Source organism: Taudactylus pleione, unplaced genomic scaffold (genome assembly GCF_031769625.1).
Source record: "Taudactylus pleione unplaced genomic scaffold, aTauple2 ptg000051l, whole genome shotgun sequence".
NCBI classification, from domain to species: Eukaryota; Metazoa; Chordata; class Amphibia; order Anura; family Myobatrachidae; genus Taudactylus; species Taudactylus pleione.
Window position 1 is genome coordinate 3,619,166 of NW_028284453.1, and position 17,562 is coordinate 3,636,727.

General features: G+C 44.3%; 1 protein-coding gene across 1 annotated transcript; it reads left to right on the plus strand.

The window, feature by feature from the left end:
- Window positions 1-3,880: 3,880 nt before the first annotated feature.
- On the plus strand, window positions 3,881-16,950 carry LOC148535464 (galactoside alpha-(1,2)-fucosyltransferase 2-like). Its single transcript, XM_088462641.1, has 2 exons — window positions 3,881-3,932; window positions 15,606-16,950. The coding sequence occupies exons 1-2, from the start codon at window positions 3,929-3,931 to the stop codon at window positions 16,676-16,678; spliced, it is 1,077 nt and encodes a 358-aa protein (XP_088318767.1). The 5' UTR covers window positions 3,881-3,928; the 3' UTR covers window positions 16,679-16,950.
- Window positions 16,951-17,562: the final 612 nt, after the last annotated feature.

Genomic DNA, 17,562 nt, shown 5'->3' on the forward strand with positions numbered 1-17,562 from the left:
TCATCATTACTTTTTACTACTCCTCATCCTCACATATTCAGAGGGTTCAAAAATGGTGGAAGGAGGCTTCTCTACGATTACAGTGTCAGAACCAGAAATGTTAGACTTGCACATAGCACTCGTAGACACCACAGCTGTAACAGGGCTTAAATGCTCTCTGTGCCTCTTCTTACCCCTTGCCCTTCTTTAACCACTTAACTGGCTAATATTTTTTCCATAAAAATGCTCAAAAAAAATTTTTTTTTATTGAATTAGGTCAAGATCATCTATTTAAAAACTTATCCAACATGATTTTATTAAAAAAGAAAAATTATTTTAAACAAACACAGTATACCATAAATTTATAGTATACTGTAGTGACGTCCATCAATGGCTGTACCATAAATGGCCCATGGTTTTAAACCATCAATAGGATCTCATGGATTGTTAATCATGTGTTTTTTTTAACATTGGGGGGGGCTGCCTTGATGGTGCGGCAATGGTGTATTGAAGGTGGGGGTAGAATCCCCCCACAACAGTCTGGTTTCGTTCCATTCTGTATTTTTAAAGGTAATGTCTGATTTGACCATGAAAATCTGCTGGGAACGCAACAAGTTTTAAAACTCACTGCGTATGATAAATGGTGCTCAAGCCAATCAGCTCTTAACTGTAATTTTTCAAATAGTTGAAACGCGTTAAGCATTTCACTTGAGAAGGCAATTACCTATATTCTTTCCTTTGACATATACTGTACTGTGGAACCAGTGGAATTTATCTTGCTACACTTATACTGCTTCTGTCACTTAAGAGAACCCAACATACAAGTGCTATTCAGCCCTCCAGGGACGTGCTGACGTAAGCCAACCAAACCTGTTTGTGAAGCCTGTCAGCAGAGAGTCAGACCAGCATCCATCCCAACACCCCGGCCAAGTGTTCACAGAACCCTGCTGCATGTAACTTGTATATCACATCAGCAAACAGGAGAACCCTGGCACACAAGGGCTATTCAGCTCCCCTGGGACATACTGACCTAGCGCCGAGAACCAATCCAGTCTGTCTGCGAATCCTGTTAGCAGAGGCTCATATTGACATCCGTCCCAGCACTCCGGCCAAGTGCTCACAGATCTCTCCTACACGCAATTGTACATCCTATCAGCAAACAGGGAAGTGACTGTAATTCCTGGATATCACTACACCATAGAGACCTGCTGAATCTAATGGCGTGGGCAGCACATATATACATTGACTGCAAGACGGAGAGTGGTGTACCAGTAATGCTTTAGAGAGACTGTGTTGCCACACAGGCTGTTACGTTGTTTCAAAGGAACATAGGGCCCGATTCAGCTTTGCGAATAGAGTGAGAAATAGCACTTAACTGTGAACCTGGACAAACCATCTTGCAATGCAAGGGCTGTAAATACATACATTTTATTTTGATGTGGGGTAAATATTGGTTGCCCACATATACTGCACAGCTTTATTACAGGTTGAGTCTCCCATATCCAAAATGCGTGGGACCAAGGGTATTATGGATATCGGAATATTCCGTATTTTGGAATATTTGCATACCATATTGATGTGTCTTAGGAATAGGTCCCAAATCTAAACACAAAATGCATTTATGTATTATATACACCTAGCTTGAAGGTAATTTTATACAATATTTTCAATAACTTTGCGGCTCAAACAAAGTTTGTGTACATACCTGAAATTCATTTATGTTTCATATACAGCTTATACACACAGCCTATAGGTCATTTTATACTTTATTTTAATAATTTTGTGCCTTAAACAAAGTTTGTGTACATTGAACCATCAAAAAGCAAAAGGTTTCACTATCTCAGTCATGCTAAAAAAAAAAATATGAAACACAACAGCGGTTCAAATACAGACGCCGAAAGACCTTCTACAGAAGATCCCGACAGTTACGTTTTGTTCACTATATCTAACCATCACCCCCCCTAACCCTAACCCTCCCTTAGGGGTGCCTAACCCTAACTCCCCCCCTCCAAGTGCCTAACCCCCCCCTGTAAGTGGTTAAACCTAACCGCCCCCCCTTCCCCGCAGCTAAGACCTAAGTTTCCTGGGGGGGGGCCTAACCCTAACCTCCTCCCGGGGGTGCCTAACCCCCACTTCCCCTAGTCTAACCCCCCCAGTGGAGTGCCTAACCCCAAGTTCCCCCGGGACACAGCTCGCGGAACGGCAGCCAGCTGCTGTTCCGCAAGCCAATCATAGCTCGTGGAACAGCAGCAAGCAAATTAGCAGAGACTGCTGCTGATTGGCTACCGTCCCACGAGCTGTGATTGGCTCTCGGCCACTTCCATGTTTTAAATGCCACCGAGACTCTTCTCTTTTTCTCTGGCTGCCAATGCATTCCATCGGTGACGTGCGGTACCGCACATCACTGCATTCCACACCTCTGCAGCTCTGCTACCTGGGCCCCCTCTCTCTTGCCCCGATTGCTGCAGATCTCGAATGACTAAAATAAATAAATAAATTAAATAATAATAATAATAAACCAGCTTTCCCTGACATCAATTATAAGAGAGCAGCTGTGACATCATCATTTCGGTAGTCAGCATTAGAACGCACATTTCCGTGTCACCAATAAGAGTAGACCGTAAAATATTACGTCTACTCACATTTATAGGAACAGCCTGTTTGTAGCACAGTTTATAAAGTCCAAGGCGGGTGCAGACTTGTTCATCCGCTGGCCTGTGTTCAGTAGCGCCATGGCCGAGGCACAAAGTGTTAAATCTGAGTTCAAAGTTGAAGGTTTTTCATATTTTTAATTAACGTTTATTTTATAATTGCGTGGGGTTTTTATGAGAGCAGTGGGCAACATGCAGCTGTGTGGGAGCATTTGAACAGAGCGCACAGATCCACTTGCTTGGCACTAGCCTAAAGCTGGGTCAGGTGCTCACTACACAATGTGTTGTGCAACCATGGTACCTGCGATCACTCTGCACTACCACCGTGCAGTGTGTACACACAAATCATGAATCGTGTAGTCGCGTCTTCCTATGCTTTAAATCAGATGGGACAATGCGACATGCGATGAGATGAGATGCAGTTACATTAATCATGCAATTATATACCATGTCATCGTACGGGAGTTTGTGTAGTTTGTACAGAGCCATAGCTAGACTTTTTGGTGCCCTGTGCCAGAAAGAGCGTTGGTGCCCCCCTCATTTTTCAAAGGGACATAATGCACCCAAAAAAGGGGCATGGCCTCATGGGGAAGGGCCAGGGAAGAGATAGGAGAGGACAGGAGATGCTGGGGATAAAAGAAGAGGAAGCTACAAGTGAGAATAATTCTAAATAGGAAAATTGACAGGCCCAAACAGCGCCCCTTGCCCTGCAGTGCCCTGAGCCATGGCACGGGTCACACTACCCTAGCTACGGCCCTGAGTTTGTACGCAGACACGATATATTGTTACATCGTATCGGACCGTCGCAAGATCACTGGATCGGCAAAGTGTGTACCCAGCTATAGTTGACTATGGAAAATAGAATACGTCTTGAGAGCAGTACTGATGGCAAACAGAAAACAATTAAACGTTGCCACTAGTTACACACATTTAAATATGGTCACTGATTACTCAACATATCTGCAATTTCCTCGTTACGTTACCATTTTAGTGTCGGCTATCATACTGTATGTACTTCTCTCTCTTATCAGAGAGACACAAATAGAGACAGAGTTAAAGCAAATATCCTTGTACAGTACCTGATTTTTCTTAATCATGAGAATGAAGCAGGAAATACTCACCACGCCCAGAGTGACTGTATCTCCTAGTCCAGGCTGTGTGACTACTCTATTCACACCCCTTACCTTAAATCAGCAGGTGACAGGTGATTATGGTGCAGGTGCACTGCTCTCACACACTGGTGGCGTAGAGGAAAAAGTTACATCTTAGAAGACAGACTGCAGCCTCTGCCAGAACCCATGGGTGAGTATGCTTCTATGGAGTAACCTCCTAGGAGCAGGGTCCTCCTCCCCGCTGTCTCACAGCTCTCCTCTCTAGCACTTCTATGACAGCCTTCACCTTCCCAGCTGTATTGTGTACGGAGAATTGTGTTGCTAATTGTTACTTGTGCTCTGTTTATAACTTGGTTACTGTAGTGTAATGTTCTGTGTACCCTTTACTGTATGTACGGTGCTGCAGACCACTTGTGGTGCCCTATAAATAAAATGTAATAACAATAACTGACAGCCTTCCGTGCTAGTGCTGCTACATTTTATTTGTGACTGTCGCTTCTCAAGAAAGAATGTGTGAAGTCACAGCTCTGAGGCTAAAGTAATGACTGATGTAGTCCTGCAGCCAACGCACACAAAGGACTAATGCTGCTATTGTGTTTCAAGAGCTTTATTTTTATATTCCACGTGGACAGGTGCCGAAATCATACTTTAATCAGGGCGAATGTTGAACACCAGCATCCTTGATTGCATGGATAATAGAAAGGCTTATCATACTAGCCCTTTAAATAGGGACACTCATGAATTACACAGGTTCTGTGGCTGAATAAAACCAGGTGAAAAGCAGTCTTGAAGTCAGCCAGCCACAGTACCTGTATAATTCAAGAGTGTCCTAGTTTAAAGGGATAGTATGCTTTCCATGTCATTCCTTTAATTTGGGATACATGTTAATTACAGGGGTGTATCTACCCATTGGCCAGGATGGCACACGCCAGGGGCGCCAGCCAAAGGGGGGGGCGCCATCCGGCAGTGCCACAGCAGCCAATGGGTGGACTACACCAGGGGCTTGAATTAGCCCCGCTATTCCCCCGGGCCCCACAAGTGTAGGGCAGACTGCAGTGAGAGCAGTCTGCCCTTCACAGTAACAAACAGACAGCCATCAGACAGACTCTCATTGGCTGCTCCGTCCACAGAGGGAGTCAACTGGAGCTCACTCATGAGCTCCGTCTCCCGGCTACCCCCACAGCGAGTGATGAGAGAGACGTCATGACATGCAGAGCGAGAGCGGGCCCGGAGAACTGGACAGCGGCGGTCGTTGGCAGGAGTTTTGGATCAGGTAAGTTGCTTCATTTTTTCTGTGTGTGTTTTTTTTTTTCTGGCACAGCACAGGGGGGGAGAGTGTGGCTACTGGGGGCACTTTATGGGGGGATGGCCGCTACTGGGGGCACTGTATAGGGGGGCTACTACTGGGGCACTGTATAGGGGGACTACTACTGGGGGCAATGCATAAGGGGGACTACTACTGGGGGCACTGCATAGGGGGGACTACTACTGGGGGCACTGCATAGGGGGGAGTACTACTGGGGGCAATGCATAAATAGGACTACTACTGGGGGAAATGCATAAGGGGGACTACTACTGGGGCACTGTATAGGGGGGACTACTACTGGGGGCAATGCATAAGGGGGACTACTACTGGGGGCACTGCATAGGGGAACTACTACTGGGGGCACTGCATAGGGGAACTACTACTGGGGGCACTGCATAGGGTGGACTACTACTGGGGGCAATGCATAAGGGGGACTACTACTGGGGGCACTGGATAGGGGAGACTACTACTGGGGGCAATGCATAAGGGGAACTACTACTGGTGGCACTGCATAGAGGGGACTACTACTGTGGGGGCTACTACTGGGGGCACTTCCTGAAATTATGGGGGGAGTCCATGACCTTGCCAAGGGTGCTCGGATCCCTAGATACACCCCTGGTTAATTACACAGGTACTGTGGCTGATTAATACCAGGTGAACTGGGGACATGAAGTCAGCCAACCACAGAACCTGTGTCATTCATATGTGTCCCAAATTAAAGGGTATGGGGGCCTATTCATGATGTTAATTATCGGGGTCCGAACGGACCCCGATAATTAACATTCTAGCTTGCCGCGATTGCTCTAGCGCGGTGATAGCTGATGCAAAATCAGTTGTCCCCACGAGCGGCTTCACTTCTCCTTTTCGGAGTAGTGAATCTTTCCACTGCTCTTTTTGGAGCGGGGATGGGAGTGCACATGCCTGACCTACAGGTCACACATGCGCGCAAGAGCCCCGACGTCCGGTGGAAGGAGACGGACAGGGGCGGAGGGATCCGAAAGAATCCCTCTTCACAACCCGAACCTCCTTCCCATAGGGAAGGAGCAGGTTGCGATCCACAAGCGGGAGCATTCGCCATCTGAAGATGGCGAATGTCCCCATACTAGTGTAGTACAGCGGGCCATTCTGCGAAAGGAAGGTAAGTAGGAGTTATCTGTGATACTAGTGTATGGGACAGCGGGCCATTCCGCCAGAGGAAGGGAAGTAGGAGATATCTGTGCTACTAGTGTATGGGGACAGCGGGCCATTCCGACAGAGGAAGGGAAGTAGGAGATATCTGTGATACTAGTGTATGGGGACAGCGGGCCATTCCGCCAGAGGAAGGTAAGCAGAAGATATCTGTGATACTAGTATATGGGGACAGTGGGTCATTCTGCAGAGGAAGGGCAGCACAGACGGTGTAATGGTTAGCATTACTGCTTCACAGCACTGAGGTCATGGGTTTGAGTCCCACCACGGCCCTACCTGTGTGGAGTTGTATATTCTCCCTGTGCTTGTGTAGGTTTCCTCCGGGTACTCCGCTTTCCTCCCACACTGCAAAAATATACTGGTAGGTTAATTGGCAAAATTAACCCTAGAGTGTACAGTATGTGTGTGCGCATGTGATAGGGAACATAGAATGTAAGCTCCACTGGGGCAGGGACTGATGTGAATGGCCTAATATTCTCTGTAAAGCGCTGCGGAATATGTGTGCGCTATATAAATAACTGATAATAATAATAAGTAAGAGATATCTGTGATATCTCCTGCTATACCTTCTTGATGAATGGCCCGATAACGTCATTTTTACAATTGCAGGTGAAAATGTGCATTTTCACCTGGTTTTGTGAAAATTAAGTGATGATGAATAGGCCCCTTAGTGATTAACTTATGTAAATAGGTACTTTTTTTGATGCCCAGAACAAAAATAAAATGCAATGTCTGTACTCTATTGAGGATCCAATATTATAATATATTTAGCAGAAGTCAAATTAATTTACCACCATACAGGGCACAAATGTTGTAATTGTTGTATATGTAGTGTATACTGTCATTGTTATCACAGTTCTGCTATTCAGGTTAGATCATGTGCTATAGATATTTGTGTTAAGGTGCCCATACATCTGCAACGGATCGCCGCGATGCAGGGCTGCGATCGTAAATTTCAGATCGCCCACCATCGATGTTCTGCAATCCGTCGCCGGATCGCAGACATTTGACATGTTAAATGTCTGCGATTTGACAATTGCAATAATTTTTTGATCGCGATCGTCAAATCGCCGAAATCCAACATGTTGGATTTCTGCGATCCTGAGATGCCGGGTAGCAGCATCCATCTCTGATGTATGGGGCCCATTAGATAAATAATTGAAGCATGGAGTTTTGTCATTTCTGCTTTAGTTCAACTGTCTGTCTCCCAACAACACCTTCTCTAGTCCATGGCTGCAGCTGTGCCCACAGTGGTGAGGTTATTCAGGACAGAATAGAAGTGACACTGAGCAGCTCACCAGCTTGGCTGAAAGAGGGGCAAATTAGCTGCAAAATATCCCCAATGCAACTCTTCGTGTTTCATGTGCTGCACTAATACTATTATTATATAGAGGGCATGTCAGAGAGGGATGGAATTACTTTACACTTGTGTTATTATTACATTGTACATTGCAAGATCAGTTTGTAATTGAGCAATCACATCATAACCCACAGAATGACATATTTATTCAGTGCATATACTAAGTAAGTAAACATTAACTGTAAGAGAAGTCTCATGTTGAATTCTGTTAAGGGAATATTTTAAATGTCAATGTAAATTCCCCAAAACACACATTGCTGAGTAAAATCTGAAGATGAAATGTTGCATTATCATGTTAGTGCTTTAGAACTGATGTGCAGGGTGATTATATACTTTTTTATTTTATCTAAAGCACGGTGTATGAATGTATACTAGATGTGTAGTATTTATAATATGTACGTATATCATACTTGTCTACCATCTCGGAATGGCCGGGAGGCTCCCAAATATTGGATGGCACTCCCGTCCACCTGGATAGGTGGACAAGTCTCCTGGAGGCTGGAGCCACCCAGTGAAGTGGGCGGCACAGGAGGATGATGATGCAATTCGTGTTGAATCGTGTCATCGTTGCTCTGGCCCTTGCTTTGCATAGTGGGGGCGGGGCTACAATGACGCTACGTATCCAGATTGGTCCACTTCCACCCTGCCACCAAGCCAGCCCACCTCCGATGAGCCCCACCCACCCACAGTGCCTAATTGGAGGAGGCAGCCAATAGGTTGGCAAGTATGATGTACATAAATAGAACATTACAATGACCCAGACAGGCCCGCCTCCTTCCTGCCACCAGACCTGCTTGCCTCCACTGAGCCCCACCCCACTCGCAGTGCCAAACTGAAGGGGGCAGCCAGGAGGTTGGCAAGTATGATGTATGTACATTGGCAAGTATGATGTATGTACATACATAGAACATTAATATTTTGTAAGGCAGGTATATTTGGAATGCAGCAGCACTGTAATGTCACTTCTACAAATTATGTGCTTGCTCCATGCTTTGCCTAAGTACTGTGGTGCTTTCTAATGTGAGTTATTTGCTTTCAAGACTGACCGGTATCATACCTCATCCTTGGTGGTGTGTTTTTCAAGGGTGTGTGACTGCAGCTGTAGTGAATCCTGTAATTGCTGTAGGGCTTGGCAGCATAGATGGCACTGTTCCAGAGGGGATAATGTGTCTTAAAGTACAAACTTAATTTATCTCCTAATGAATGTAGCCAGACAGTGTTATGGTTTGCAGAGCAATCTAGGACCAGTTCGATGGCTGCTCCATAAGGGGTGCATTGCAGCTACCGCCGGGGGCCCTGAACCGATCAAGACTGGAAGGCCTTATGGCAACTGCAGCGCCAGCTGCACTGCCAGTTCTAACTTTAGGCCCAGGCAGAGGTGGTCTTTTTCTAGGCTGCTCAGGCACTACGGACAGGTAAGTAGAACACTCTATGGGTGTAGGGTGTGCGGTGTGTGCACCACACACCCTGCACTCATTATAGATACGCCCCTGGTGCTGCATCTAGATCTGAGTGAATGTGCTAATGCCTTTCCTTGCTTCTCAGACCCGATGGCTGCGTCTAAAGACGTAGCATCCAATTTACAGTGCAGACATCCCACAGGTTACTCAGGATGTCCAGCAAAGCTATGCTGCTGGGGTCTGTGAAACGCGGGCACTGGCTCCTGCAAGCCCCAGAAAAGGGGGCCGACATGCCCCCACTATCTATAACGCTGACCGTCGTTGCCCCCAAATGCCAGCAGCATGTCAATCATGCTGCTGCTTAAAGAAAAAAAGTGCGCTTACCCGCCATATGCACGTTCAGTTTTGTGGTGTTGTACATGGTCTTTCCACCATTTTTCCATGCCAATTCTTATTGTCATGCACCAGCCTCAGGGAAGTGGCAACAGGGTGCAGGGTCAGAGATGGGGACAGTGTGTGAGTGTGGGGGGGAGAGTAAGACATGAGGAGGGAGTGGTTAGAGGCACCTTTGGAGGGTGAGGGTGAGAGGCACACTGTTAGAGGGTGAGAGGCACACTGTTAGAGGGTGAGAGGCACACTGTTAGAGGGTGAGAGGCACACTGTTAGAGGGTAAGAGGCACACTGTTAGAGGGTGGGAGGCACACTGTTAGAGGGTGAGAGGCACACTATTGGAGGAGTCATTGGGAAATTAGCTGGGCAGGGGAACAATAGTGTAGTGGTCTCAGCGCTAATGGTGTAATCAATGATATATCTAACAAAATGGCTGGGATGTACTACAGGAAAAATGTGGTAAAAACACCCTGCATTGGACACGCCCAAGCTTATATCTCTGGTCCTTTTAAGATACTGTAGGTAGCTGCACATCCAAACCGTGGTGAGTGTCCAAAGCAGGGTGTTATCCGGAGCCCCTGTTTTTGTACCTGAAGTGACACTCACATCCACCCTATGGTATGAACTATCGATATTCATTTACTCTGACTTGGAGCTATTTTAGGTTATATTTATTGTGTATTCTTGCTTAGATCTGGAGCTAAGTTAAAGTGTTTATGAAGTGTGTTCACTGAGCTATATATAGTTTCATGTTATCTTCACTATATATGTACTTTATGAGATTACATATATTGGATTGTGCTTTTGTTTTTACTGTGATTCACTAAGAGAACAAATCTGTTTTGCCATTTTGAAATCCTGTTAGATATATCATTACACCATTAGCACTGAGACCACTACACTACTTTCTACTTTTCCACATTGTTTGGGTAAAGGGATACCGAAAGCTAGTGATCACCAGCTGCTTGTAGGGGACGGTGCACTCAGGGACCTACCATTTATTTATTTTTATATTGCACAGTTGGGGAGGTTTGGGGAGAGAAGCACAGAGGCAGAGGCACATTTGGGGAGGGATGAGTCAGAGGCACATATGGGGAGGGATGAGTCAGAGGCACACTTGGTAAACCAATGCATACATGCACTCTGATGGCGGCGGCAGCAGCAGCATGGAGCACTAAGCAGAAGGGAGGAGGAGAATCAAGGAGGAGCATATTTGGGGGGCAGGGAATAGTAGGAGCTGACAGCTGAGATGTAGGGATGGCCATCGGTGGGGTGTTCATCGATGGTTACCATTGATGGGTACATTGGTGGTTAACATCAATGGCACACAAACCATCTATTGTGAACCATCAATGGTTTGCACCCCTTGATGGCCACCACTGCAGAAGAGAATGGCGGCCCATGGGCCAATGAAAAAACAGGGACGGGGCTTAGCGGTGCCAGGGGCGGGGTTAAGCTCCGTTCTTTGCGAGAAAAAAAAAAAAAACGTCTCACACTTCGTTCATCGATGGCTAAGAACCATTGGCTCTTAGTCATCGATGGTAAATATACTCAACATTGGCCATAAACCATCAATGTTTTCGAATAGTCGATGGCCATCCCATAAGTCCTGACTGAAGCTGCCTGCTATGAGAGAGGGCCCTCAGCCAGGGAACGCTACTGCAGTGCTACTATCTGAATCCGATTTTTGCAGCTGTTGCTATTCAGTGTCAGACAGTGTAGGGGCTGCAGCTCTTGATGATCCTATCACCAAACTGCTTCTTCGTCACAGGCACACATCTGCCTGTGAAGCAGAAGTTCATAGGTGGGATCAATGGCGCTCTGCGGGCTCTCCTCTGAACCCGGGCCCGGCACACCAGTACCAACTGTACCCTCTTGATGGCAGCCCTGCCTACGGAGATGCAGCGTGACATCATAGATCACGCAGACGACCCGTCAGCAGGTCACTGAGGCTGCAGCCACTTCTGGGTGCCGATGCCAACTGTGGCTGAGGGCAGCAAAGGACCGGGAGTTCCTTTCTTCTCATCTGCTATCAACAGGTAAGGTCAGTCTGCTGTGGGGGGGCTGGGGCAAGTAATGTGTATTTTATGTTTTTCCTGTGGGGGCGGGATTTTTATTATTTTATTTTTTTTCCTGTGCAGTCGTGTGTGTGTGTGTGTGTGTGTTTGTTTTGTTTTTCCCATTCAGGTACAATGTGTGTGTTTTTTTTTTTTTTTATAATAATAATATATTGGGGAGGGTGCTCAAACATTTCTCGCACAGGGTGCTAGTAGACCAGGAGCCGGCCCTGATGATAACAGTAGAAACATAATAACATATAAAATATCAGACTTCTGTAAAAAAAAATTCCTACTTACTTATGCAAGTTGCTGTCTGTCCTTTTGGATATTGAGTGGGGATGAAGTAGACATTGTGGCGGGTAGCATTTTATGACATAATGGGGCCATCACAATGCTACAGGGCCCCAATCCTCCTTGCTGTGCCTGCAGCATTATTCAGACGTTTGGGCTGATGTAGAATTGGATGTAAGCTGCATCTTGTATATTTTTTACGTAACTTCTAAAAAACATTTTGCGCATCCTTCCGGATGCAGATTCTGTCACATTTTTGAGTTAACAACAACTCCCGCTAGTAGAAGCAGAGACGGAAAGTGGTGCACAGCCATAGACCGAGCAAAGTAACAGCATGGTACCTATCAAACTCTTCATGATGAATGGCCAGGTAACGTAAATATGCGGAAACTAACATTCCTGCATGGTTACCGGGCCATTTATCGTATGATGAATAGGCCCCATAGACGCCAAATTAAGCAATAGGTATGGAAGTCTGGGAATCTCTATGCGTGGCAGGGCATCTAAGTCGTGACGTATGGCGCTAAATGATGGGTGTATGTGAACACATCTGTACTTCACTAAAGTACAAATTGGCTGCTGTAACTGTAGCACTTACTGGTTACTGCTAACACTATGAACCAACATCTCCTGAATAAACCAGATGCATATGAGATAGTGGTATCCTAGTGTCAATCTGGCGCACATAATACTGTTTTACCTGGAATAAATCTGGCGCATCAGCTACCCTTGCAGAGCTGGATTTATTTTGAGCAAACTGCAAAATACAATTCTTTTATTCCTTTTGGGCTGGGCGCATTTTACACTTATATTTTATTTTAATTTGAAATGTGTCCAACTTAACGACTTGTGTTACAAATCCAAGTGTAACGTTAACATCCCTGGTGGCCCAGTGGTGACTTAAATGATCCTGGCGGCCTCTGGGTTCTGGGGATCATGTAACCATCACATCCAGTACAGATTTCTGATGGATTGGCGGTTTGGGTGTATATTTTTCCCCTCCAGTACTGCTACTGTAGTCCACAATTGCCACCACTATCTAAGTCATTATTCTTATACCTTAGCCTTGACAGTTGGTGGCTAAAATTCAAGAAATGTTGAGCAAATGGTTTGTTGGAACCTCCAATTATCATAAGCTAGATTTATAGATGGCTGTTTTTTATGTCATTCTCTCACAATGAACGATATTACCGACCTACAGAACATTAGCTTGCATCAGAAAGTAAATATTGTCTAAAAGGCAGGTCAGCCTATGTCTAATATTTTTCTACCGGGGACTGGTGATGAGAAAAAAATGTCCATTCAAATGTCCTGACACGTCCAACAACTACTGCTGCTTTGGCTGGCCGGGGGTCTGTAATTGTGCACATGCACAGGATTGCGATCCCACACATGCGCACAGATTAGCAAGCAGTCCGACTTCTAGGGACTGCATCTGCTGCAGCCTCTGGAAGCCGGCTAGGGCTGGTGTGATAGCAGGGGGGAGTGGCTTTGGGAAGCAACCTCTGCTACCTCAGTTCCTCCACTTAATTCATTTGTTTATAGTCCTGCAGCTGGTGTGATGTCACATGTAATTAAGGAGTCACAGGAGCTGCGATGATGTCACATTCTGGAGTAACCTCTGTGCTGGCTGACTCTGCACACCTTGTGGGGATTTGCAGCTGGATTCCTAATAAAGACTAAAGGGGCCTATCCATTAGCAGATGTTTTTCTGAACGATGAAAGACAAAAGATATCTATTGAAAATTCCGGTGGCTGTGCTGAACGATATCTGTTATGTACATGACAGAATTTTGCAAAAGACGAACGATGGACGATATCGCATGACATCATTCAGGGAGTGGATTTTTTTGTCTCCAATGCTTTGTAGCTGCTGTTAATATCGTTCGTCATTTACTGCATATAAACTGCCAGATATGTCTAATATCTGGCAGCGATATGCGATAATTGACCAACATGTTGGAGAGATGAAAGATAACATTTATCGGCTGCGGGAGTGCGCATCTGTCATCGTACAGGGCCTATCCATTAGCAGATAAATTGAACGACTGAACGATATATCGTTCAGTCGTTCAATTTATCTGCTAATGGATAGGTCCATTAACATATGCATTCATGTGTACATGTGGTAGGGAATATTCACTGGGGAAGGACTGATGTGAATGGCCAAATACTCTTTGTAAAGCACTGCTGAATAGATGTACGTTATATAAATACCTAGTATTAAATATTACATGTAGTAGAAAGCAAACCACTTCCATGTCAGAGCTACTATGGTGGACATGACAGGGAATATATAGTTATTTAGAGCTGTAATGTTCCATATAATGATGTAGCTATTGCAATATATGGAACTAACATTCCTTGTGTTTAATAGAGTATAGCTTGAAGTAGCTAAAATTGCTATAAAAATATATTTGGTGAGTGCAAAGGATGAAATGTCGCCCCAGTTTTAAGTTCTTAATTACTTGTGGTACAACATAATACTTTCTAACCTCCTTGTGTGTTTGGTCCGGCTGCTGTGACATGCTCCACCTTTTGTTGTGTGTACTTCGCCTTCCATTACTTGTTGCTTTAGCCTTGCCTATCACCGATGTTTCCAGGTATAGTGATGTACTAATTACCCCTATTGGTGAGGGTTCCGCCTACAGCTAATTTGGAGCCGCCCACGTGAGGCCACGTCTAGAAATTTTTATCAGGGCCACTTTTAGTCCCCAATCTGCCCCTGCATATACGAAAATAAATTCTCTAATAATGTCTATTTTTCGCTTTTTAGGTAGGTAGATCAATGCAGTATGTGTTGGTTGACATTATATTATCATTAAAGTTAGTGTGAAAGCCATGTAAATGTTTAGTGGCAAGTGGTTTTCAAACTGAACCAAATTGTTCATTCTTAACTGCAAATTTGATAAATAAAATTAAAATTTGTAAATCTTTCCCTTACAAAGTATAAATAAAAACCCACTCATAACTTCTCAGTACTCTTTTTAAAGAGCCTTTTCCATTTTGTTCCTATCCATTAACCCTATTTTCTGAACCCAGTCTTCGGCTTTGAGCTACAGTAAAAATAAGAAAGCTGGCATACGGTGACGGGGACAAGGTTTAGCGAAGGGATTGTTAAAAAGTGGACAACTACTTTAATAAATGATGGGGGAGATACTGTAGGCAGTTTGTTTCCCAGTTGTAATTGGCATAGAATATCATGTAGTTGGAAAGGTTACACCATTTACACATGATTGCCATATGGAATGAAAAATTGTACGAAATACATATCATTAGTAAAAACACAACCAATCCATTACAAGATTGCCAAAGGAGATTGTTAAAGTGAAACCAGGTAGAATTTATAATCTATAGAGATTAACAATTTTATGTAACATTTTTGTCTTAAAACAGAGATAGCGCTTGCCAAGGAACTCAGCAGGAATAGGGCATACTCATTGGCGTATCTATAATGGGTGCACCCATAATTCTACTTACCTCTCTGGAGTCCCACATTGACTGGCACTGCAGTACAGCAGAAATCACTGGGAAAATGGTGCGGTGCCCATTTTCCCAGTGCTTTGCGCATGTGCAATAGAGAAGTCTCAGAGGACGTGGCATGGACAGCATGTTCCCAGAGAATTGGGCATGTGCAGTAGACTGGCATAAAGCCATATTTTTATTATTGGGTTTGTCCATTTTAAATTACCCTAACCTTTGTACACATGACCTAACACAACGTTTGTTCCAGCCTCTCAAATATATATATTCCATAATTATTTTCCAAAATGAAACCATAATATAAATGTGCAGCATGGAGTTTATTGACCTTCAATTGAAATTTAGCAAATGCTTAATTTTCATCTTTTTCTCCATTTCTCTGTAGCTGGAACCGTGGGGAAAATGAACAGATGTCTATTCTGGATCATGGGAGCTTCTTTAATTGTCCTTGTTATTACGAGCTATTCATACATTCACTATTCCACATTAGATGGTAAGGTGTTCATGGGCATTGTTAGAGATAACAACATAAAACACAATATGTCAGGAGAAAATCTCTATAAATGCATAGCACCTATTCTAAGTGCACCAAAACCATTGACCGGTATGTGGACAGTGAATGCTATTGGCCGTTTAGGTAACTTAATGGGGGAGTATGCAACGCTTTACGCCCTCGCGAAGATGAATGGTCATCAAGCTTACATCTTACCAGGGATGCACAGCCAGCTGTCTAAAATCTTCAAAATTAGATTGCCAGTGCTTAACCAGGATGTCATAAATCGAATCAAATGGAGACATTATGGGCTACACGATTGGATGTCTGATGAATACCGAAATATTCAAGGGGAATATGTTAACTTAGGTGGTTACCCTTGTTCATTTACTTTTTACCATCACATAAGGGATGAGATTCTTCAAGAATTTACTTTCCATGACTTTATAAAAGAAGAGTCTAACGCCTATCTTGCCAAAGTGAGAGGAGAACGGGAAAATGTCACCTTTGTAGGGATTCACGTTCGTAGAGGAGACTACGTGCATGTCATGCCAAACACTTGGAAAGGGGTAATCGCAGACAAAGGATACTTGCAGAAAGCCACGGACTACTTCCGAAATAAGTATGAAAACCCACTGTTTGTGGTGACCAGTAACGGCATGGATTGGTGTAAAGAGAATATAAATAATTCTCTGGGAGATGTTCACTTTGCTGGGGATGGTCAGGAAGGCTCCCCGGGGCGTGACTTTGCCCTCTTGGCACATTGTAACCACACCATCATGACTATAGGGACATTTGGTATTTGGGTTGGGTACTTGGCACGAGGTGAACTCATCTACCTATCAAACTACACTTTGCCAGATTCTCCTTTCCTTAAACTTTTCAAATACGAAGCTGCTTTTCTACCGGAGTGGATGGGAATACCAGCTGATCTCTCCCCACTTCTGAACAAAAACAATCCTTAATGAATTCTCCGAGGGTCACATGAATTTTAGTATGAGGCCAAAGACCATATTAGTAAAGAACTTTCTTAAAGTCTTCACAGTTTAATGTAAAACAATTACCAACCATGTATTTATTGCAATGCCATGTGAGTCGTTACAAGATAACTAAATTGTAATATTTTTTTCATGCTATGTCTCATCCTGAAAGATTATTTAACTACAACCTATTTTATAGTAAAGACAAAAAAAAAAAAAACATTTGCACCAAGTTGAAATTGTAGGCACTGTCCTTTTATCCTACAGCAATTTCTTAAATTTATGGGGCCTATTCATGATGTTAATGGTCCGAACGGACCCCGATTAATTAACATTCTAACTCGCTGTGGAATATGGAGCAATTCATCATTGCTCCTGCGCAGTGACAGATGATTCAACATCAGCTGTCCCCACAAGCCGCTTCACTGCTTCTCTTCGGATCAGTGAATCTTTTCACTGCTCATTTCAGAGCAGTGACGGATGTTAGTGTGCATACCTGACCTACAGGTCACGCATGCACACAATAGCTCCGATGTCCGGTGGAAGGATCCCTTTTTCGCAACCCGGACCTCTTTCCTTTAGGGAAGGAGTGGGTTGCAATCCACATCTGAAGATGGCGGAAGCTCCGCAGTATACAAGCTCCGAATATTGTATTTTCGGAGCTTGATGAATTCTGTCCTCATATTAGGGTATGGAGACAGCGGGACATTCCGCAAAAGGAAGGTAAGTAGGAGATATGTGATAACTCCTGCTTTAAATTCTTGATGAATGGCCCGATAACTTAATTAAGTGATGATGAATAGACCCCTATATATTGAATTAATATTTTTAGTGGAGGTTAGATAAGAGTGGAATATTTCTTTGGTATA